The sequence below is a fragment of the Microtus oregoni genome, unplaced genomic scaffold (assembly GCF_018167655.1).
Source record: "Microtus oregoni isolate MIOR12 unplaced genomic scaffold, Mior012 000010F_ref0000083, whole genome shotgun sequence".
In the NCBI taxonomy this organism is placed as follows: domain Eukaryota; kingdom Metazoa; phylum Chordata; class Mammalia; order Rodentia; family Cricetidae; genus Microtus; species Microtus oregoni.
Window position 1 is genome coordinate 43,716,490 of NW_024543069.1, and position 22,564 is coordinate 43,739,053.

Consider the following 22,564-nt stretch of genomic DNA (forward strand, 5'->3'; position numbering starts at 1 on the left):
GGCTCAGCTGCACCGGCTGCTCTTCCAGAGGACTCGGGTTCAATTCCCAGCACCTACATGGCAGCTCACAACTGTCTGTAACTCCAGTTCCAGAGGAGCTGACACCTTCACACAGAGGTAAAACATACAAGTAAAACACCAATACATACAAATAAAGTTAAAAAGATGAAACAGAAAGAAAAAGACACAGACGTGGTGGGGCATGCCTGGAATCCTAGCACACAGTCGGAGGAAGGAGAATTATTAGTTAGAAGCCAGTTTGGCTTACATAAAGAGACTCAAGCTTGGAAAAATAAATAAGATACAGAAAAAGAGACCAAAAACTTCTCTTCTGCTTCTTTGAAAACCAGAATGTCTGTATAGTGTTGATAACAGAATTCCTCTTTTTCAGAGACTCATTTAAATTATGTGCTTGGGTTGCACACGGGGCTTAAAACTTGACAAATTGGCCTTTATACCAATATCCCATGTAGTTAAATGACAATACATGTTCTTACTGTCTGAGCTGCCAGACCTAGTGTGGGCCTTCTTAGATTGTTTTCTCATTTTTCCAGCCATATATTATTATTTTCATGTTTTTAGGAAATGTGTTCTCCAGTCTAGGGGTAACACAAGTCCCTTTTCTAAGGAATCAGGAAGTATGGTGTCATGGCTGAAACCCATGCCATCAACCCGACTCTTCTCAGGCTTCTGGGAGGAGAATGGGCTGTCTGAGGACCAGAGAAAGGACTCAACCCCAGATTCAGCTATTTCTCACGTTCGTTATTTCACTTGTGTATACTTTGAAGGAAGGCAACTCTGGGATAAAAATGGCTTCCGAGTCAGAATTGCACCTGTAGGCTTCTTGATGAACACAGCTCTCACCCTGTCAAGGAACCTTCTTTTTGCAACAGACAGAGGCTGTTACAGAGAACCACTGTTACAGCCAGTGAGAGGGTAGAGAGGAAGTGAGAGAGGAGAGTCCATCCCGGATAGGACATGGGTAAGACAACACCGGCACCCGGGGTTCAGAGAGCACTGCAGGGGACGGGGGTCAGAAAAACTAAAAGCCAAAGGGTTGGTAGGATTTCAGTGACAGTGTCTTAGTTAGGGTTTCTATCCTGTGAAGAGACACTGTGGCCATGTCAGCCCTCATAAGGAAGCATTTAATTGGAGCTGACTTGAATTTCAGTGAGTTAGTCCGTTATCCGTCATGGTAGCACACAGGCAGACCTGGTGCTGGAGAGGTAGCGGAGAGTTCTACATCCAGATGGGCAGGCAGCAGGAAGAGAGTGAGACACTGGGCCTGGCTTGAGCATCTGAGACCCGAAAGCCCATCCCCAGTGACACACTTCCCCCAACAAGGCTATACCTCCAATAATGCCACTCGCTCTGAGTCTATGGGGGCCATTTTCATTCAGACCACCACAGTGGGGAAGAGCTTAGAAGGCTCCAGGCCTAGCCGAGGAGCTAAAGGCAGTCCACTGAGGAAGACGGACAAGTCTCCTGATGCCCAAATAGTCCTATCATTTGTGCATACAGGCATTTATAGAAGATGGCATGAACTTGAGAGGGAGATATTGGTGGAACATGGGAGGAATTGGAGGAAGGAGGGGTAGATATGATCAAAATGCATTGTACTTATGTATGAAAAAATAAAAATGAAGGCTTTTGAAGAAATGGTTTAATTGAAGATGAAGATTCAGAAATGGGGCTCTGAAAATGTCCCTAGTAGATGAATTTTTTTAAAAAAAATGTATTTATTTATTTTTGAGATTGGATATTACTATGTTGCAGTTTCAAATCCCTGAGTTTAGGCAGTCCTCCCATCTCTGCCTCCTGGTTAGCATAGACTGCATGCAGGTACACATGTCGGTCCCAGCTTTCAGCAGCGTCTGAAGCACTAGGTGAGGTAACGTGTGGAACTCCCTCTCTGCTGACAGGTCTGCAGAAGAGGCCGCGGCGGCCCAGAGTAAGTGAAGAGGTTAACTACATGCTGAGTGTCAGACCTCTTCTGTTGGAAAAGCTCTCCGTGTCTAAGGGACCACAGAGGCCGGGCTCTGCCTTCGCCTGGTCCCTAAGCCAGTGCTGATTCCTTCTGATGTCTGCACACAATGTCTTTGCATTCCTTTCCTAAGGCTTTGGAGTTTTCCCAATCTCTTTCTCTCTTTTTCTAATTCTGTGCCATTTGATCTGTATGTATTGAACGTTCTCATGGGCGCCAGGTTTCAGTGATAAACACAACACATAAAATCCTGAAAGCATGGGGCATTTAAGTATTTTTTTTTTTTTGAGACACTTGCTTACTTTGTGAATCTGTACTGCAATAATTTTAAAACTATGTGGATGCGAAGTTTTTGAATTATCAAATATTTTAAACCCACAGGAGAAATTTGTCGTTTAAAAATAGACACTATTAAGGTATGGACTATGGGACTGGGTTAGTTAGTAGAGTACTCACAGCAAGAGGACTTGTGTTTGATCTTCAAAGTCTATGAAAAAAAAAAAGGTTGACTTGACTTGCTGGTTGTGGTGGCACAGGCATGCCTTTAATCTCAGCACTAGAGAGGCAGAGGCAGGTGGATTTCTATGAGTTTGAGGCCAGCCTGGTCTACGAATTGAGTTCTAAGACAGCCAGAGTTGTTACACAGAGAAACCCTGTCTTAAAACAAAGAAAGAAAAAACAACAAAAAAGAAACATAAAAGATCAGCTTGGGGCCGTTGATGGTTCAGTGGTTAAGAGCACAGCAGGCACAGCAGGCAGCGCATGACTCCCAGCTTCAGCTCCCGGAGATCTGACGCCTTCTCTGGCCTCTGCGGGCACCTGCATTCCTACGCACACACCACACAATACACATAATTCAAATAAAATCTTCAGCTCCCAGAGATCTGACGCCTTCTCTGGCCTCTGCGGGCACCTGCATTCCTACGCACACACCACACAATACACATAATTTAAATAAAATACACTAAGAAAGTGTGCTTGATGATGTGTATTCCATCCCTGGGAAGGTGGACACGCACACATCCCTGGAGCTAGCTAGTCAACCAGGCTAGCTTACTCGCTCTGTCCAGGCCAGTGGGAACTGAAAACCAACAAGCACAAAAGCAGAAGGTGAGCGGTGCCTACGGAGCAACGCTCGGTGCTGTTCTCTGGCGTCTGCATGTATGTGTGCACACCCACACCCAAGGATTCGAGCCTTCCATAAACACATGCAAGAGTGTACCCGCTCCACACAACAGATTGTCGATTTGCAGTCTTGGAGAAGTGGGTTCACATGCACCTTGTGTTTGGTTTCCTAAAGAGATGAATACTTTTAACATATGAAGAAAACTATCCCAGAAAAATACAAATTTTAGTTAGGTCAACCACCTACTTGACATGTAGGTTGAGTTACGTTAGTCCATCACTGGGTTCTCTCAGCGTTCCCTTCAGTTTTGTTTTTTAAATCACCTATGCGATCACTAGTGGGCGCTAAGAGCACACTTATTTGGCCCAAAGTTCTCAGCGTGGGCTTTTTGATGCCTTCTAGCAAAAGCCTCAGCCTCATGCTGTACACAGCACACTCTAACTGAATGGCCAGTTTCAGGTGTAAAAGGTACGGTGACTCTTAGCACAACTGCTTCCTTTTTCCTCAGTTTAGTGCACTAACTGGCCCTCTAAACTCTCCCTTTCAGATGCCTTCAGGTCAGAGGACAGAAACTCAGGGCTCCTCAGGAACTTTCCAGCTCTGCGATAAACTGTGGGGGTGTGGAGAGGGGACACGGTGACGATGAAGCTTCTGTGGGGGTGTGGAGAGGGGACACGAGGATGATGGAGCTTCTGTGGGGATGTGAGAGGGGACACGGTGACGATGGAGCTTCTGTGGGGATGTGAGAGGGGACACGGTGACGATGGAGCTTCTGTGGGGATGTGGAGAGGGGACACGAGGATGATGGAGCTTCTGTGGGGATGTGAGAGGGGACACGGTGACGATGGAGCTTCTGTGGGGGTGTGGAGAGGGGACACGAGGATGATGGAGCTTCTGTGGGGATGTGAGAGGGGACACGGTGACGATGGAGCTTCTGTGGGGATGTGGAGAGGGGACACGAGGATGACGGAGCTTCTGTGGGGGTGTGGAGAGGGGACACGAGGATGATGGAGCTTCTGTGGGGATGTGAGAGGGGACATGGTGACGATGGAGCTTCTTTGGGGGTGTGGAGAGGGGACACGAGGATGATGGAGCTTCTGTGGGGATGTGAGAGGGGACACGGTGACGATGGAGCTTCTTTGGGGGTGTGGAGAGGGGACACGAGGATGATGGAGCTTCTGTGGGGGTGTGGAGAGGGGACACTAGGATGATGGAGCTTCTGTGGGGATGTGAGAGGGGACACGGTGACGATGGAGCTTCTTTGGGGGTGTGGAGAGGGGACACGAGGATGATGGAGCTTCTGTGGGGATGTGAGAGGGGACACGGTGACGATGGAGCTTCTTTGGGGGTGTGGAGAGGGGACACGAGGATGATGGAGCTTCTGTGGGGGTGTGGAGAGGGGACACAACGACGGAGTTTCTGGAAGAAAACAAACTGAGACGGGATGGTGACACTCTCGGGTGTGGCTGGACTCAGACTCAGTTAGGGTGGAAGAGTGCCTGAGAGTGTGTGGGCTTGGGATACTGTTTTATTGGGCTGTGTTAGGTGTGTGGGGGTCAGATCTCTATCACAGGGAAGATGTGAGATGCGGGCACGGTAAGGAATGTGGGAGAAACCCTATCTCAAATAAAATAAAGTGAAAAGAGAGTTGGTGGACTTTTACCCAGAGAGCCTAGCTGTGGATTGCATTCTCTACATCTGGGGCTCATGAAGCCATATGCTGTGGCTACTGGAGGATTCTCAGGGCTTCTGTCCACTTGTTGGTGACGGGTCTCTGTGCCTCGGTGGACATTTGGAGTGGACAGCCTTTTTACTCGTGGCTACTTTATCATATGTCTGTTGGCCTCCCCCAGGTAACATTTTGTGTGTGCTTGTCATCAGAAGATGATCATAATAATTATTTAGTGTCTTGTCTCATAAATGTAGCTTATGTTCTCAAGTGATAACGTGGTACCTTAATCTTCACAACAACCCTAGTGGAAAACTCACTTCTCATTCCCAAGTGAAGAACCCGAGAGTCAAGTGGGTGAAGGAAGTGATCTAGAAGAAATGTGTGCCCCCAGTGTTGCCCTCCAAGACAGAAACTTTGACTGTTTAGTAAGTCATTTTACTACTTTGTGCCTGAGTTCTGAAATCTGACTTTGCAAGCACACGCACGTGTGTGTGTGTGTGTGTGTGTGTGTGTGTGAGAGAGAGAGAGAGAGAGAGAGAGAGAGAGAGTTTGTATGCACCAGTGACGTGCACATGTGTGAGTCCTTGGCAAGAAGACCGTTGCGGAATTCTGATTGGGCTGTCCTATGTGGAGCATTAGTTCTAACGGGGTGCCGAGAACGTAAAGTTCCTGATTATTTTGCAGTGCTTGGGGTTTTCATATCTTCTATTGTACTTAGCACAAAGCTGGTTTGGGGTATTATAAGAGGGTATCTGACAACATCCAGATTAATATACCTCTGTAGACCTGATGGTTCATTCAAAAGGCGAATAGAATCCTATAAAATAGTTTGTACAAATCCTCACATTGCATGGATGCAAGAAGAATACAAAAACAAGAATTCTGAGCCCCAGATGGCAATAAAGCAGCCAGGTTTATTGAGTATTTGTATCAGACATTACTTTCAACTCTGTATGTATAGTGACATACATATGCATAAAGATAACTATAAGGATGGGTTTTCTTCCCTGCTTTTACAAATGAGAGAAGACCACTAAGTAGGGTTGGTGAAACAGCTCAGGTAAAGCACCTGCCATCAAAAGTGAAGGCTGGAGTTTGATCCCTGCGACCCACGTGGCACAAGGGGAGAACTGACTTCTGCAAGTTGTTCTTGGACCTCTGCACATGCGCCATGCACACACACCCATACACGTATACATGCACACAAAATAAGTAAATAAAAATGTAATTAAAATACATGCACGAAGTTCTCAAGGAACGGATACAAATTTTATATTAATAAAAAACAATGTGAAATGTTTTGATCCCATGGCCAGTAGGAGTGGAGCCAGGATTCGAACTGTGCAGCCTGGCCTGGTAGCACAAAGGGGCTGACATTGTCAACAGTACCAGCCCCACGTCAAGTGCGTTGCAGGGTTGTCCCACTGAGCCACAGTAACACTAATGAAGTGTTTACCATCACTCCCCCAGGCTAAGAGGCAGGCCACCATCTCCTCAAGGCCAGTCTTCCCGAGAAGACTTGGTGACTTGCGGTGACTCCAGCACGAGGATGGCTGTGGTAAGCGCAACACCAACATTACGGAATTAGTATCTGAGGCTTTAGAATGTTGAGCACCAAGTGTTTGTGTTTGCTGAAATCCTTCACTATTTTATTTTATTATTTTTTAAAACTTTTTTTAAATATATATTTATTTATTATGTATAGAGCTAGCCAGAAGAGGGCACAAAACCTCATTACAGATGGTTGTGGCCACCATGTGGTTGCTGGGAATTGAACTCAGGACCTTTGGAAGAGCAGGCAATGCTCTTAACCACTGAGCCATCTCTCCAGCCCCTCCTTCACTATTTTAACTAGAAAGTGGCCTAGATGACTAGATCAAGAATACTTTCAAGACTAGATCAGGACATAGTAAGACAAAGGACAAAGACTTTCAAGACTTCCAGCCATACAAACCCGAAGCTGCAATGCACTTGTCTGGCTTGCTCAAGTCCCGGGGTTCATCCCTACCCAGTACCTCTTTCTCAAGGGGCACAGAAGGAGCCTTATCTGAATACACTAAGAAGGGGCTGCCAGGCTGTGATTGCTGCTATCTTCCACTCCCCACTCATTCCGGGCTGGTGGTTTCCTCAGCGGAGAACAGAAGCTCACTTGTTTACCGTGATCTGGGCAGAGCGCTTCGCCTTTAATGTATCAGAAGTGGAACACCAAGCCCTCTCAGAACATCCAGAGAGCGATAGCCAGGATGGGTTCCCAGGAAAGGTCAGGGACAGTGATGAGATGGACCCACGAATTCTCCGTCCTAACTGTGTAAACTTGAGGAACTCATCCTTTGAGGGCTTGTTTTTTCTTTCTGTGTGGCGTCGACAACTGTCTCCATTACAAACTTTGGAGAATTCAATGAGCTGTAACAGAAAAACACACGTACACAGTAAGCGTTAATAGCAGGTCTGAGTGTGGGTATTGCCACCGTTACTGTGACTAGAGCTGCTGATTTGATGCCACAGAAAAGTGTTATTGTTTTACTCGCTTCTTGTGGAGTGTGTGTGTATGTGTGTGTGTCTGTCTGTGTGGTATGTGTGTGGTGCCTTAGGAGGATGTCCCATGTCCTGCTCTGGCGCCATCAACTTTATTCCCTTGAGACAGAGAGTTGCACTGAACCTAGAGCTAGGGTGGCAGTCTGCAAACCCCAGAGATCCTTCTGCCTCAGCCCAGCTTCACTGGGGCTACAGAAGTGCAGGTCATCACAGGCTTTTTTTTTTTTTTTTTTTTTTTTTTTTTACACACTAGGCTTTTTATTTTATTTATTTTTTTAATTGGGCGCAATAAATTAAAAGGATTGGGGTTCAGGTTCTCGCTGTGCATGCGCAGCAAGTGCTCTCATTCAGTCTTTTCTTGTGATAACATCGGAGTGCTGGTCCCCTCGGCTTCTTAGGGCCATAGGAAACTGTACTGGGTGCCCTTGGAAGAGTTTATAGCTGGGAAAACCGAGCGAGAGGCTAGTGGGTAGAAGTTGCAGAGGAAGACCCAGCCACGGAGACAAAAGAGAGACCTCAAGAAGAGAGACTACGCTCAGGAAATGCAACAGGAGCTTGCACTCCGCGGGTCCCCATCGGGATGGGATTAATTTACTTTCCAGCGCTGACCGTGCGTCACCCACCAGCCCCGCGGGGCGGTTTGCTGCCCCCTCCCCGAGCCCTGCTCCCTGCCACACCCCGCCCGGTTCGCGATTGGTCGGCTCGGCCCGGGGCTGTCGCGGATTGGCGCTTGCTGGCCCGGGCCACCGAGTTTAAAGAGGGGGCGGGGGCGCGCTGCCCAGCCGCGCTGCTGTCCCCGCCGGACGCACCTGTCTTCGCGGCAGAGCTAGCAGCATCTCCCGCTCCACCTCGAGTGTCCCGAGCCAACGGCTCGCCAGGGCGGCAGGGAAAGCCTAGGGCAGGCCTTGTCCAGGCCGGCGCAGTGGGCACAGTCCGCGAGGGTCGAGCCACGTGAACGTCGCTGCTGCCACCATGGTAGCCACATGCCTGCAGGTGGTGGGCTTCGTCACGAGCTTCGTGGGTTGGATCGGCATCATCGTCACCACGTCTACCAATGACTGGGTGGTGACCTGCAGCTACACCATCCCCACCTGCCGAAAAATGGACGAATTGGGCTCCAAGGGGCTGTGGGCCGACTGTGTCATGGCCACTGGTCTCTACCACTGCAAGCCCCTCGTGGACATCCTCATCCTCCCGGGTAAGGACCCTGAGCTTGAAGCAGCTCCCAGAGGCAGGCTGGGGCAGAAATGGGGATTTTTTTGACAGGGTTCTCAGAAGTTTGGGGACTCTAGAGACCTCTAGGTACAGTTTTGACATCTTCAATCCCACCTTGTAGGAGGCTTCAGTTTCTTAATCGGGAACATGGGATAATAATGGCAATTTAGCCACTGGTAACACTGGCTAATGGCTTTGAGAATTTAATGAATCCAGTCCTATAGGCATTGTAGGAACTCACTCTTGTTAATTCCCATTGCTTCTGTCATCCCAGGTTTCCAAGCTGCTAATCTACCAAAGATCCTAAAGCCTGGCCCCTGCCTTCCCTGATGGGCTTCTGATCAGAGTCAGTCTAGAGATCTGAGGAGGAAAGCACACAGTGTGAGCTCTTTCACACTGGTGCCTGAGAAAGTATCTGCTGAGCTTCTGAGACTGTACGGGACTCAGCCAGCCCCGAGAGGTTAGGCTCACCTTCAAGGACTCTTTGGACTGGCCAGATTAGTGAATCTCGGGTGTTTATCTCAGGTCTCAAGGCCTGTCATCACCCATATCCTTTGCCTGGGGGTCCCTTAAAAGGGATGCAGTATGACCCCTCCCCTGCTAGAGCGTCATCCTTCCTCCAAGCGGGCTGCTGGGTATTGAGAAGAACCAGCACCCCGAGAGAGGGACAGTCCACCAGAGACAAAGGCGGTGCTGAGGGTCACTCCAGGGCTTGCAGCCGTATCTCTGGGTGTGTGGTGGAGGGTTGATGAGCCTCTGAGATACTGGGTGAGGGAGTTTGGGAGGGCACATTCTCCTTCGGGTCCTATAGGAAAGATGACTTGAGAGGTTGTCAGCACCACTTGTAGGTTCCTGCTAGAAACCTGTCATGCCTTGTGGCTTTACTGTCACCTAGATGAGGCTGCCTCTGGCCTTCGATGATGTTTGTATTTAAGGGCATAGCCAGGTCTTAAGATGAGAAGAAATCAGCCCTAAAGTTACTGGTCTGAGAGCAGCTGAATTTGTGCCTTCTCCAGACCATTGGGCTTTCCAGAGACCCTGTGATCCCAGTTACCCCCTCTTTTCCAGACAGGGCATTTGGGATTCACCTCCCTCTGCCCAGCTCACTTACTGCTAACTTCTTGTTCTTATCCCAGGATGCGGTATTGGGAATCGAACCCGGGCTTTGTTCATGTTAGGCGAACTCTCTGCAGAGTGAGCTATTCCCACACCTCCATTACATTTTAAGTTCTCTTTGCATTTGCTCGTGGTCCAGACCTTGCCTCTACCGCATAGTAGGGGGCACAGTGCACATCAGCTCCGCCTTTCAGTGCCCTTTTCTCCATCTGGACATTTGGAAGGACAGGGTTAGGGAATCCTGGTGTGGACTCAGCCTCAGTTAATGCGGCTTTGATAGACATGGGTCAGACTTCAGGACCCAGCTCTCAGAATCCGGGTTACCCAGGACAGGTTGCTAACCCCAGTAGACCCTAGTAGGTCTTCTTTAAAGAATTTAAATAAAACCAACCACTTGTCTTTCAAGATTGCTTGCAGGACTCAGTGAGACAAGAAACGAAGGTCCCCTTTGAAGTAGGAGATGTTCTAGAAAGGGCAATGTCATTGGCGGTAGAGATTTCTGACTGATGTATAAAATCCCTTTGTTTCCTCCCCCTGAAATTACATTTCCTGAGCATCCACTGCCAAATGGCTTGTTTTCAGAGCACACAGGCCATGCTGGGGGCAGGGCGTATATTGTGTGGAAAAGTTTAATTGTCCTATGCTTCCTTACCTTACCAACTGGGTGGGGATAGGGGCTCTGTCTCTGACTTCTGATTCCAGACATGGCCCTGGGACTGCAGCACATGGACAGCCTTGTGCCATAAATTTCAGAGCATCGGTTTGAGTTGACTGCTGCCTTTGTGTGGGCCCTGGCTCTTCTCCCAGGCTCTTCTGATTGGGGGGGAGGGGCCGGGCCTCAGACTTCTGGGGCTCCTCCTGGGACACCTGACAGGTTATCTCATTCTTAGGACGATGGGCAGTAGTTGGAAGAGAGCCCATGTGGCGCACCTTGCTAAGGGGCAGTGTTGGCGCTCCATGTTGGCACAAAGGGAGGTTGGCCGGATCTGCCATGAGGTCGTGGTCCACGGGAAAGGGTCAGTTCTTGGCTTTGCTGATAACTCAGCCTCGTTCAGGCCACTATCTCTGCCTGAGCAAATGAAACAAAACGGACAACAGACGTTTGTAAACACAAGGCTTTTATTTTTAAAGTGGGGGGAATGCTTTGATGGGGAACAATGAACGATGTAAAAGGGAAACAGTAAACCTGCATCTGTGGAGCTCTTGGTCTCTGTCCAGCTTGTTTGTAACGTTGTTCATATCATAGTCTGTGTCCTCATAAAGCTCTCACTTAGCGTTCTTATTTGACAACGTAGAGTGGATGCCTTTGCTCTACCTCTCTTTCTCAACCGTTTCCTTCATTGATAGCTCTGTCACCTGTTATGGGGCATGAAGACCAAGGCAGGTGTCTGCTCTACAGGAATCCCCGGGAATGGAAAGACGTCGTTTAAGCATTGACAGACCCATGGAGAAACATGCCCAGGCATCACTGATAAAGCAGGAACTGGAACTTGATCTTCTAAGAGGATAGGAGCCATGAGGACAGCAGCCTCTGGGGAGGAGCGAGAGAGGGGATGTTGTAGTCTTAGTTTCTAATATAGTCAGGGCTACATACATTCACACCCAGTAGGCACTGAGGACAAAATCGTGCGGCACATGGAAGTGAGCAGTACCGCACTGGGCTGAGTGTGAGTGTAACGCCAGCACTGGGGAGGCTGACGCAGGAGGATCAGAGATTGAGAATTGTCCGGACAATGGAGAGTTCCTGTCCTGAAAAAACAAAAACAACAAAAAACAAAAAAACTATTGCATCGGCCCAGAACAATAATATCAGTAATATCTGCTGCCCATTTTCTCAGTGCTTAGCGTAGACTATTTTCTTTTTCTTTTCTTTTCTTTTTTAGTTGTTGAAAAAAAAAATTTCCGCCTTCTCCCCGTTTCCCATTTCCCTCCCCCTCCTCCCACACCTCGCCCCCTCCCCCATCCCCTCCCCCTATCCCCCTCCCCCCACTCTATTCCCCCTCCCTCTCGAGAATGAAGAGCAGTCCACTATTTTCTAAAGACTCTTTGAACTGTGAATTTTATTGCCAGTGGAGTTCTATTAGGAAGGTGGAGGGCCTTTGTTATTATCATCACTCTGGCGACAAGCAAGTAAGATGCAGTAAGTCACTGTCTCGCTACAGTTCCATAGGCAGACAGTGTCGGAGTAGACGAGTCAACAACCTGTCATCAGAGGTGAGCTTCTGAGCATTTGAGTTTCTGGATGAATCTTTAATTAGGTGTTATAATGATGCAAGTAAATCTTAACGGCTCCCCCGTGGCCCAGTGGTCGGAGCCCTCATCTGCTCTGTTTCTCTTGCTCTCACTGCTGTTAGCGTCGAGTTCCTTTAAAAGTAGGAGGTGCGGGGTGAACTTGGACAACGTTGATCACATTTTAAATCTTTGGGAGACCTGAAGGAGGAAGGTGGTGCTGAATTCCTGAGAGGTGGGACTCAGGAGTAAGAGACCCTGCCCCGCGCCGGGGTCTAACGCGCCCTCTCTGTTCTCTCCTTCCCAGGCTACGTGCAGGCTTGTAGAGCTCTCATGATTGCTGCTTCGGTTCTGGGTCTGCCAGCCATCTTGCTGCTGTTGACGGTTCTTCCCTGCATCCGAATGGGTCACGAGCCTGGAGTGGCCAAGTACAGGCGAGCCCAGCTGGCTGGTGTGCTCCTCATCTTGCTGGGTAAGCTTTCCCCCAGGCTCCCTACCTCCAGTGAATGTGAGCTCAGGTCTTGCAGTTGCTACGTCAAGAGAAATGCGAAAGAAGTCAAGAGAACATACCGGACAACAGACACCCACAATCTGTGTCCTTTCGGTCGTATTCCAGAGGAATTTAGACAGGACTCTGGTTGCATCTTGTGAGAAGGGTCGGGAGGTTAACAAGGAAAATCGGAAGAAAGGGGTTTGTGTGGTGATTCTCTAAGCGGACTCTACAGCAGAACCCCTTTAGAATGACTTGTTCACACCTCATAGCAAATCAATTAAACTGGAATTTTCTGGGGATCAGGTCAGGAAAGATATATATATATATATATATATATATATATATATATATATTTAGGAGGCTCCCAGGCTGATTCTCACTGCAGTAAGAAATGAGAGCCTCATTAATAAATAACAAAAAGGGCAGGGAAAGAGGAGCACAAAGGAAAAGGGGCGGGGCATGGCAGACCAGTAGGTGATGGATGAGTATTTTGTTTAGTAGGTGTTCATTAATCAAGAATAGCAGGCACTGTGGTAGGCTCTGGGGACCCCAATGAAAAAAAGGGTGTGTAGAGATACTCCAGGATATGGGGTCTGGGGAGGTCACCTTAAAATGACTTGTACGCAGTATACAGGGAAGACAGCAGCTAAGTCCCTCTGGAGGGGTTTCCCGGAGCACAGGGATCCCGAGAGTTGAAGAGAAGATGACAGGTCACGGGGTGGAGGAAGGAACCATCTACACTGGGGAAGTGGTTCGTGCTCATTCAGTTTTGTTGATCATACCTGTATGTAGGAGCTTGGTCTAACTTCCTGCCTAGGGTCTTGTCCCCTGTACTACCAAAAGAAATGCTGGCAAGAAGCACAGGTGTAATCTTAGCCCTTGTAGGAGGATCCCAAGTTCAAGGTCATTCTCTTGGCTAATGAGGCTAGCCTGGGATACATAAGACTCATTGGGATACATGAGATGCACTGTCTCAAAAACTAGCTCTGTTTTCTTACACATAGAAGTCCCAGAATACCTCCAAGTGAGACAGCGTGCTTGAGCAGCTGCAGACCAGTCTACAAGCAGGAGAGAAACAAGCAAAGTGTATAGATACGAATTGTGGCTTTGCTTTGCTTTGTTTCTGGTTTTTGAGTGGTGGGGAAGCAATGTGTAATTTGAAACTTCCCAGATGAATTATCTCTCCTCTCCTCTCCTCTCCTCTCCTCTCCTCTCCTCTCCTCCCCTCCCCTCCCCTCCCCTCCCCTCCCCTCCTCCTCTCCTCTCCTCTCCTCTCCTCCCTTCCCCTCCCTTTCCCTCCCCTTCCCTCCTCTCCCCCCTCCCTCCCTCTCTCCCTCCCTCTTTCCCTCCCTCCTTTTCTCCTTTCCTCCCTCCCTCCCTTCTTTCTTTTTTTTGGAGATAGAGCTTATATAGCCCAGGCTGTCTTGGAAGTTGCTCTGTAGGCCAGGCCTGCCTTGAACTCAGAGATCCACCTGCCTCTGCCTTTCAAGTACTGGGATTAAAGGTGTGCACCACTATACAGAGGCCACTTGGTTCTCACCTTCCACCATGGGAACCTGGAGAGGAAACTCAGGTTTCCACCCTTGTCAGCCCCTTTGCCCACTAAGCCGTCTCACTGGCCCAAGGTTTTCTTTATCTTTTGAAGGTGTCTTGGTACAGGAAGACAGTTTATTTGATAGCTGAGCAAAGTGCGATGGGGCTGGAGAGAGGATGTGCATCTGTCTGGCCCTGTTTGTCTGTCTCCATTCAATCTGTGGGTGAAAAGAAAGCCGAGCCCAAGGAAGCATCATGGGAAGAATGGATGGAGGGCCATCGTAGTCTGGGTCTAGCCTCATCTTGATACTGCCTGCCGCATCTCTTACTGCTGTCAGATTTATTTCTCAGCAGGTCTCCACTGACCCTCGGTTTTCATGTTGTCTTGACTGGACGGAGCTGGCTCTGGACTGTGTCATCTGCTGATATCCTTTCTGTATTCTCACTCCCAGCCACAAGACCCTTGCTTTCCCACCTCAGGGATGGGCGGGGGTGGGGGGGCAGAGTGTGAAGGCGTCTTTGTGTGTAGCTCTGAGTTGTTTTCTGCCACTCGGCACTCTCCGGGGAGAAGTTGGTTCTGGGCCCATGCTCAGTCCTGGGGGGGGGGGTCACTGATGACACCCCAGCCGAAGTATGGCTGCTAGCATGAAGTAGTTCTGGAGCTGGGGTGGGGGTGGGGCTGGAAAGGGGCAGTGCCAGCCAGTCCTGCTCAGAAATGGAACGTGAATTCAGTTCTTTCTGGTCCCGAGAGTCTCTGACTATTTTTCCGAAGGCTTGAAAGAAAGCCTGCCTGCTGGCCAGCTGCGTCTTTTTAAGTCTGAGTGGGGAGGAATAGGAGCTTGATTCTGTGGCTTCTTAAGCCAGAGGCAATGTTCTAAGAGCAACAGATGGCTCAGGGCTAGGGAAGAGTGGAGGAGAATCTAGCATCTCAACTTTTAAGGCCCAAGGCCCTAGGACCTGACGCTTTTCACCTTGCGTGCTGAAGTCAAACCAGCTGTACTGAATCAGGACACCACAGCCTCCAGGCAGTGTCCAAGAGGGCCGCTGAGGTCTCTCCTCAGCCAGGCTTCCTTCCCAGCTTAGTAAGAAGGGCGCAAGGAAGTGTGGGACACACTTAGCATGGCATCTGGCGCATAGTAGGTCCTGGTTGCCGTGATTATGCCATGATGTTGGCATGTTTGAGTTCTGCAGGGGTCATGTCCACGCACACAGCTGGGGAGGAGAGGCACGGTTTTTCACTTCCAGAGATATCCCCTGCATCCTTAGAAATTGGAATGTGGGGACCCACAGGGGCGATGGTCACTGTTCCCATCACGAAGGAACCCTGACTCCTTGCTCTGATTCAGTTCATTCTTTTCTCGCTGGGGCATGGAAAGCCCTTCAGCTGGACGTCTCTCAGGGAGTGGGCAGGGAGGAACTGGTGCTCAGCTTCCTCAGGGACTTCTGCCTTCTTTTCTTTTCCCCTTTACACATCTGGGCCTGGTGGCTTTATTTATGGTGGAAAAAGTTGTTTCAGCTGCAAGGTTTCGGGTTAGCGGCGGCCTGTACTAGAATCAAGGGTGTGGGCGAGGGTGAGACGGCCTGCAGATTTCCTGCAGGGAGAGGGGATCCTTGCCTTTGGAAAGAAAGAGGTTCTTAATCCAGGCAGAGGAGAACAGACTTATTTACTGTGTACATATATTTAGACCCTTGTCTAAATAAAAATTGCTCTAGGTAGTGGGAATGTTGGGGCATCTCAGGAGGGCAGCGACTCTGACATTGAACGGAGACCCTAAATGCTGTGTGAGCCCTTTCTGTGATTTTTCTTTTTGAAAAAACAAGTTTCTGGATATGTGGCATAGTGTATGGCTTCAAACCCTAGCAACACATGCACGGCAATAAATACGAATAAAATTAAGTGTGACAGATAACCACGAGACTTGTTTTAGAATGCTGTAGGAGAACGTAGACGATGGCGCATGCAGTGAAAACGACGGGAAAAATGTCAGTGCTGAGAGCTGGCCAGGAAAGTAATAAACTTGAATACTCCATTGACTCGACAACAGGGGCAAACACTAGGTTTTCCTGACGGCCACTGTGTGGGAGGAGCTTTGGGAAGCAATGGGTGAGAAAAGAGAAACTCAGGCTTCTCTAGGTCCATGTGGGAAAAGAACAACAGCTATGACTCCACAGTGCCCTGGGAAATATTACCTGTCCCTCTCCACTCCCCTCAGTCCCACGTGTAGGCATCAAACTTCCTCTCTCTGTGTAGGTCAGCTAGGCTTTCCCTGTCATCCTCAACTTCCCAGCCCTGATGCCCTAGTCCGTAGATGACTCTGGTGAGGATACGGTCAGAACAACTCGAGCTTTACAGAGCTTTACAGAGCCCCTTGGGTGCCTAGTGCAGCTGCAGCAGGGCCTGAAACACAAGCTCACATCATGAAAGAAGAGACGCTGGTCTGGGGACTCCCCACATTCCTAGTCTTCTTCTTTCTGCTTTTCTCTCGTTTGTTACCTAAAAATTCAGACACATCTGCATTAATTTTATTTAACTTCCTTGAACCTTTTTTTTCCGTGTGTGTGTGTGTGTGTGTGTGTGTGTGCGTATGTGTGTGTGTGCGCGCGTGTGTGTGTGTGACGTGCACCTGAGAGGGTTTGAGGAGGACCTTTCCTGTCCTCTATCCCTTTTTGCCTTATTCCTCTGAGACAGGTTTGGCTCAGCCTGCAGCAAGGCTGAGAGTCAGCAGGTCCAGTGATCTGCCTCTCCTGTCTCCTACAGTTCTGGGTTAAAGGCACAGGTGGCTGTGCCCAGACCTTTACGTGGGTGTTGGGGATTTGAACTGAGGTCCTTATGGTTGTACAATAAGCATTTTTACGCACTGAACCTCCTCAGCTCACACTTATTTATTTTTCTTTTGCTACTTTTTTGGTTGACACCTAATAATTAATTGTACACATTTAAGAGGTTGTGTGTATCTTGTTTACTTAGTTTCTGAATATTACCATGTGTTATTTAACATCTAAGAAGATGGAAAGATACACTTAGATATCACTTTTGTAGCTTCTTTGTTTAGTTAAGATACATCATGAACTTTAGCAAAGACATGTCCTGTCAACTAAGGAACACATCCTATTGTATTAATTGAAAATTGTCCCTGATACCGGCAGATGTTCTCACTCTTTAACAAGGAGGGGATTTTACTCATGAGAGGGCAAATTTGTTGTGTGTCTGCCACCTCTCCCCTGAGTTGTTAGCTTCTCCTCCCCTAAACAGACTGCAGAGTCCTGCTCCTTCCTGTGCAGGTGAGGATGGCATCTATCGAAGGAGTAAGAAATCCGAGCACAAAACTGCTGTCTTGTCTTAGAGACTTAATTTAAAAATAACTTCTGACATAAACAGAGAAGGGAGACATTAGGCTGTTCATTTTCCTTTACCTTATGGGTAACTGTGACTTTTAATGGAAATCTATTATTTTTCCCCAGATAGCAGGACTGTTTCAAACTCCTGTTTTTTGGAATGGGACGGTAGATACAGATGGAAATAGGCTCAACAAGGCTCTGCCTTTGGGAAAACCAACAGATTTTTCAGTGACGTGGTGCTTTGGCTTGTACTTCCTAACTCTACTGGTCAATCAGCGCCCTCACGCCCCTTACCCGCCCAAAGCTACTGCTGAAATGGAGTATATTCTCCTATTTTCCTTTGTTGGTGTCTAAACAGTTTTCCTTTCAAGTTCAGCTGCATGTCACCACAAGTTGGCCTCTAGTTCCCTTTCATGTTGTGTGGTTGCCTGTCATTTCTTAGCGGTTTTGATGTGCCTGTCTCTGAGTGCCGCAGGAATTCCACCTCGAGTTCATTCGTCTGCAGGAAGGAAAGCTGCCGGTGTTCATTTGCCTAGTTTGCACAGGTTATGGAAGAGGGGAGGTTTTAATGAGGTAAACTGTGAGTCTGTGGCTCTCACTGTTAAAGTCACATTAAAATTTGTGACTGGGGTATAGGGGAAGTAGAACCAAAACGAGACTACCTTTCATTCATCTGTCTGTCCATCCGTGCATCCATTCATGCAACTGCCTGTCTTTTGTCTGTCGACCCAGCCCTCCGCGGCCATTACACACATGAATAGGCATCTCCCTTTTCTAGCGAGTTACATACAGTAAGTCCAACGTCTCTGACACAAGCTAAAACAGCCAACATTCTTGGAAGACAGAGCCTGACTCTTCCTGGCCGCTTTATCTGTGCTTAGGGAATAAAGGAACGCTAACTGGATTGGAGACCATTTCTGCTCTTCCTGTGTAAAATCTAAAGCGAATCTGAACGTTCTTAGTTTTCACAAAGGGGAAGAGTGGTGTAAGTGCTCACGTGCACGAGTGTGTAATGTGTGTTCTATGTGTAAATACAAAGTAGCCCAAAAGAATAACACTTATTTGAACCATGAAGTGTTTTGAAACCAGTTAGCTGTTTATGGGAGAGATTGTTTGTAGTGACTCAAATCAGTTGTTTGGGAATGAGACCTTTCTTCCTTCCCCTGCTCCTCTCAGGGCGCCTGGGCATTGGAAAGCTTTTTCTGGTGACTGGGTGTGCACTCTTTAAGGCCAGGAATGACCTCTTCTTATTGTATGTCTCCATCTTACTCAGGGGGTGCAGCTAGTCCGTAGTAAATAAGAACTGTTGTAGGCTGTGTGACAAATGAGATAATTTCAAATCTTTCAGAGTGGGTAAGGCTTGAATTCTTAGTTTACAGCTGATGTTAGATAGATTGTGCTTCCTCCCCGTGGTCAGACGGTGTATGTTAGAAAGCTTGTGTAGAAACCAAACAATAGCAATCCTGTGTTGAAAGCATCAAGGACCCCAGGAGAGGGCTGGCAGTGTGGTGCTGTAGCTTGAACTTGGCCATGGCTTTTAGGATGCCGACTGGAAATCTTGTTCTGATCAGTGTCGTGTCTGGCAACTCTAACAGGCCATCTCTAGTTAAATCTTTTCCTGAAGTTTCTGTCCTGCTGTGGTTGAGAGAAATCAGACTATACTAAAGGGAGTCATGGGGTTGTTTATCTTTTCAAGCTGTGTCTTTCAGTAAAACTGTCTCAGACACATGTGGCCATTTGAATGAAAATCATTAAAATTTAAAAAGAAATCAAAATTTCAATCTCACTAGCCCCATGGCATAGGTGAAATGGCCCTATGTAGTCTGTTTCTACCCTATTTGGTAGAGCTTGGGTAAATGTTTAAATTTTCTTGAAAAACATCTGGACTATCAGGAAGGTTCAGCAGATAGAGACACTTGCCTCCAAGTCTGGCAGTTCGAGTTTGATCCTTGGTACCCACACTGTGGACTCCTGAGACTTGTTCTTTGACCTCCGCACACACCCTGTGATGTGTGTGCTCACGGATACACATGCATGCCACAAATGAAGTACAATAACAATCAAAACCCTTGAATAGACGAGCCGTTTTTACCCCAAGAACTGTTCATTTGTGTGTTGGTGTTCTGTGATCGTGACTGGTACCACATGAACTCAGACCCTTGCCTGGTCCTCTGTCCATACTCGCAACATTTGCACCGGTGAGAGTAAAGGAATAGCTCGTCCGGGCCTTTGTGGTGTGAACTGACTAGCTCAAGAACATGGGGAACTGGATGGATACCATCTTGTTTCTCATTTTTGAAGATCCCGATTGTTTACTCATCTGGCTGAAAAACACGGAGCTGTGTCTGGTGCTGAGCTGAGCACTGAGTTCTTACACATAACTAAGGCATGGCGCCTGCCTTTACAGAACTCAGAATGTGGGGTGAGCAATAGACACGTAGAGCCGTAAGCCTAGTGCGATTAGGTAATTAGAAAAATGAGATTGTAAAGGCAGAGAGCTGTGCCTAGCAAACCATGTGGTTCCATTCGAGCACCCCATACACTGCTAGTATCAACTCATGCCTGAAACCTCAGAACTCAGAGGATGGGACTCAAGGTTGCTGGCTACAGAGCAAGACAACTTAATGAGTGCAAGGTCCCCCTGGGCTCTGTGTGCGGACTTGACCTGAAAACACTCAGAACAACAGCCACAATACACACGTGCATAAAACCAGAACCCAAACTAAAAGTAACACCATATATAAGTACAAACAAATACATGGGTTTGGGGCTTAAATGATTACATTAAGTCCTTAGAAGCATGTTTGTCTTTGTACCTGTTGAGGAAAACAAGAACCTGCCATTGGACACAGTCCGTTGTAAGTCATCTCATTCTATAGGGCAGAGGTTGCCAAAGGAACAGTGCTTTGTGTATTGGTGGTTTTATTTATTTATTTATTTATTATTTTTCGAGACAGGGTTTCTCTGTAGCTTTTGGAGTCTGTCCTGGCACTAACTCTTGGAGACCAGGCTAGCCTCAAACTTACAGAGATCTGCCTGCTTCTGCCTCCTGAGTGCTGGGATTAATGGTGTGTGCCGCCCCGCTTGTATTGGTGTTTTTGTAGTTGATTGAAAGGGGCATGTCTGTGGAGTGAACTTGCCTGCCCAGTGCACTTGGTGCATGATGGATGTGCCCAGTCACCCTCTCTCCCTGTCTCCCCAGCTCTCTGCGCCATTGTGGCCACCATCTGGTTCCCCGTATGTGCCCACCGTGAGATCACCATCGTGAGCTTTGGCTATTCGCTGTATGCAGGCTGGATCGGTGCCGTGATGTGCCTGGTGGGTGGCTGTGTCATCGTCTGCTGCTCCGGGGATGCACAGTCATTTGGAGAAAACCGTTTCTATTACTCCTCTGGCTCCAGCTCGCCCACGCATGCCAAGAGTGCCCACGTCTAAGAGGGCTGCTCCACTGCCCACCGAGGTGCTGTAGATGCTGGGCCTGGGGCCCTGGGTTTGCTCGCCACAGTGGGGAAGAAGCCCACTTCTCTGCCAGGCACTAAAGCCAAAGGTCTAGAAAGTACCCTGCCTGGTGGTTAGCAGTCTTAACACCCCACCCACCCCACCACTTCTCGGTTCTTAAAAGAAATCTCTAGCTCAGATAATGCCCTCATAGTTTTCTCATGGTGTTGCCCGCTGTTAGCTCTTTCCTTGGGCATTCCACTGTTGTTGATTAAAAAAATATTTTGTTTCTCTCTTAAATTCAAATGTCTTGGAAACATAGCTGACTTGGGTGTGGATTGGATGAGAAATAAAAGACACTTTTCAGACGGTTACTGATGACAATGGGAGGCTCACAAAGACACCTCTCTGTTTTTTCTTCCCTCTTCAGTTTCAAGGTCACTTCCAATAAGAGATAGAAGATGATAGAATTGGGAACCCAAGTGGGAGGGACTTCGGAGCGCTCTCTCTAGGAGAGTGCTTCCTTTTTATAAGGGTGGGGTTGGGGCTCTTCCTTAATTGGTGATTTTACATTTCTCTGTATGTACTTTTTCAAGATTGATCATTTTTATAACCATGGGTTTCCTGAAATTCTCAACTCACCAGTATGAAGGAAATGAACCAAGCAGACTTTAATATGCAGTAAGTAGTAGTGAGAAGATTGTAACTTTAACTGACCAGCCACCATTTCCAGGTTTGTATGCTGTGGTTCTTAATTCTCCAGTCGAGCGTGCTTCACAGTTAACACATTGTAAAAGCTTTTCTCCCCCTCCGTCCCTGTCTCCGTTCTGCTAGTGATCTTGAAGCAATGTTGTTTAACATAAATTGTACTGTTGGATTTGGCTTCCTGGGTGTAAGCACTGATGGTTTATCAATATCGGAGACTCTGGACACCCCAAACAGGGTTGGTGCATTTTGTTCAGGTAAAATCTGTGCAATAAAATAACCAAGTGTCTCCCAAACTGGTTTTCAGTCTTCTGTTGTTTATAGAGTATTATCCGATTAAAAATAAAGCAGAAACAAACAAAGCGAAGCTCAACAAATTAATTTCTGACCGCCAAGCTAAGAACGAATCATTTGGGGTTGGAGAATTGGCTCTGTTGGTAAAGGGCTTGCTGCTTAAGTACGGGGAGCGATACAGTTCAGTTACAGTCAGCCCCTGTGCTGGCTCTCCTCTCTCTCTGTGTTATGTGCTGTGTAGTCAGGAAGATCCATGGGGAGTCTAGAAACTCCAGGTTCAGTGAGAGATCTTCTTTAAAAAAAAGAGAGAGAGAGAAAAAGGAAAAAGAGAATGAGCCAAACACGGAAGTTCATGCCTCCCCCCCCCCCCTTTCCTTCCTTGAGACAAGGTTTCTTTGTGCAGCCCTGGCTGTCCTGGTATTCACTCTGTAGACCAGGCTGGCCTCCAGCTCACAGAGATCCACTTGCCTCTGCCTCATGTGCCACCACCTGGCTTCATGCCTTTAATTTCAGAATTTGGGAGGCAGAATTGGGGGATGGATATCTGTGCGTCCATCTCGATCTGCAAAGTGAGTTTCAAGACAGCCAGGGCTACATAAAAAGACCCTATCTCAAACAGAAACAAAATAAAATAAACAAAAAACAATAGCAAAAAGTACGAGTGGTTTGGGGGAGATGCCTGGCTTTAACCCTTGGTTGGCTTACACACACACACACACACACACACACACACACACACACACACGCGCGCGCGTGCACAGACTAAAAACAGTAATTTCGTTATCTAGAATAGTGTATCCTTCAGATGGACAAAGTCTCTCTGGAAATGCCCATGCCCAAATATCATGGTAGAAATGATTTCTAAGTTACTTATGCAGAAAAGGC

At 47.9% G+C, this 22,564-nt stretch overlaps 1 protein-coding gene across 1 annotated transcript; it reads left to right on the forward strand.

The window, feature by feature from the left end:
- Positions 1–8,111: 8,111 nt before the first annotated feature.
- Positions 8,112–21,720, forward strand: Cldn11 (claudin 11). Its single transcript, XM_041659202.1, has 3 exons — positions 8,112–8,515; positions 12,185–12,349; positions 20,445–21,720. The coding sequence occupies exons 1-3, from the start codon at positions 8,290–8,292 to the stop codon at positions 20,675–20,677; spliced, it is 624 nt and encodes a 207-aa protein (XP_041515136.1). The 5' UTR covers positions 8,112–8,289; the 3' UTR covers positions 20,678–21,720.
- The last annotated feature ends 844 nt before the right edge of the window (positions 21,721–22,564 follow it).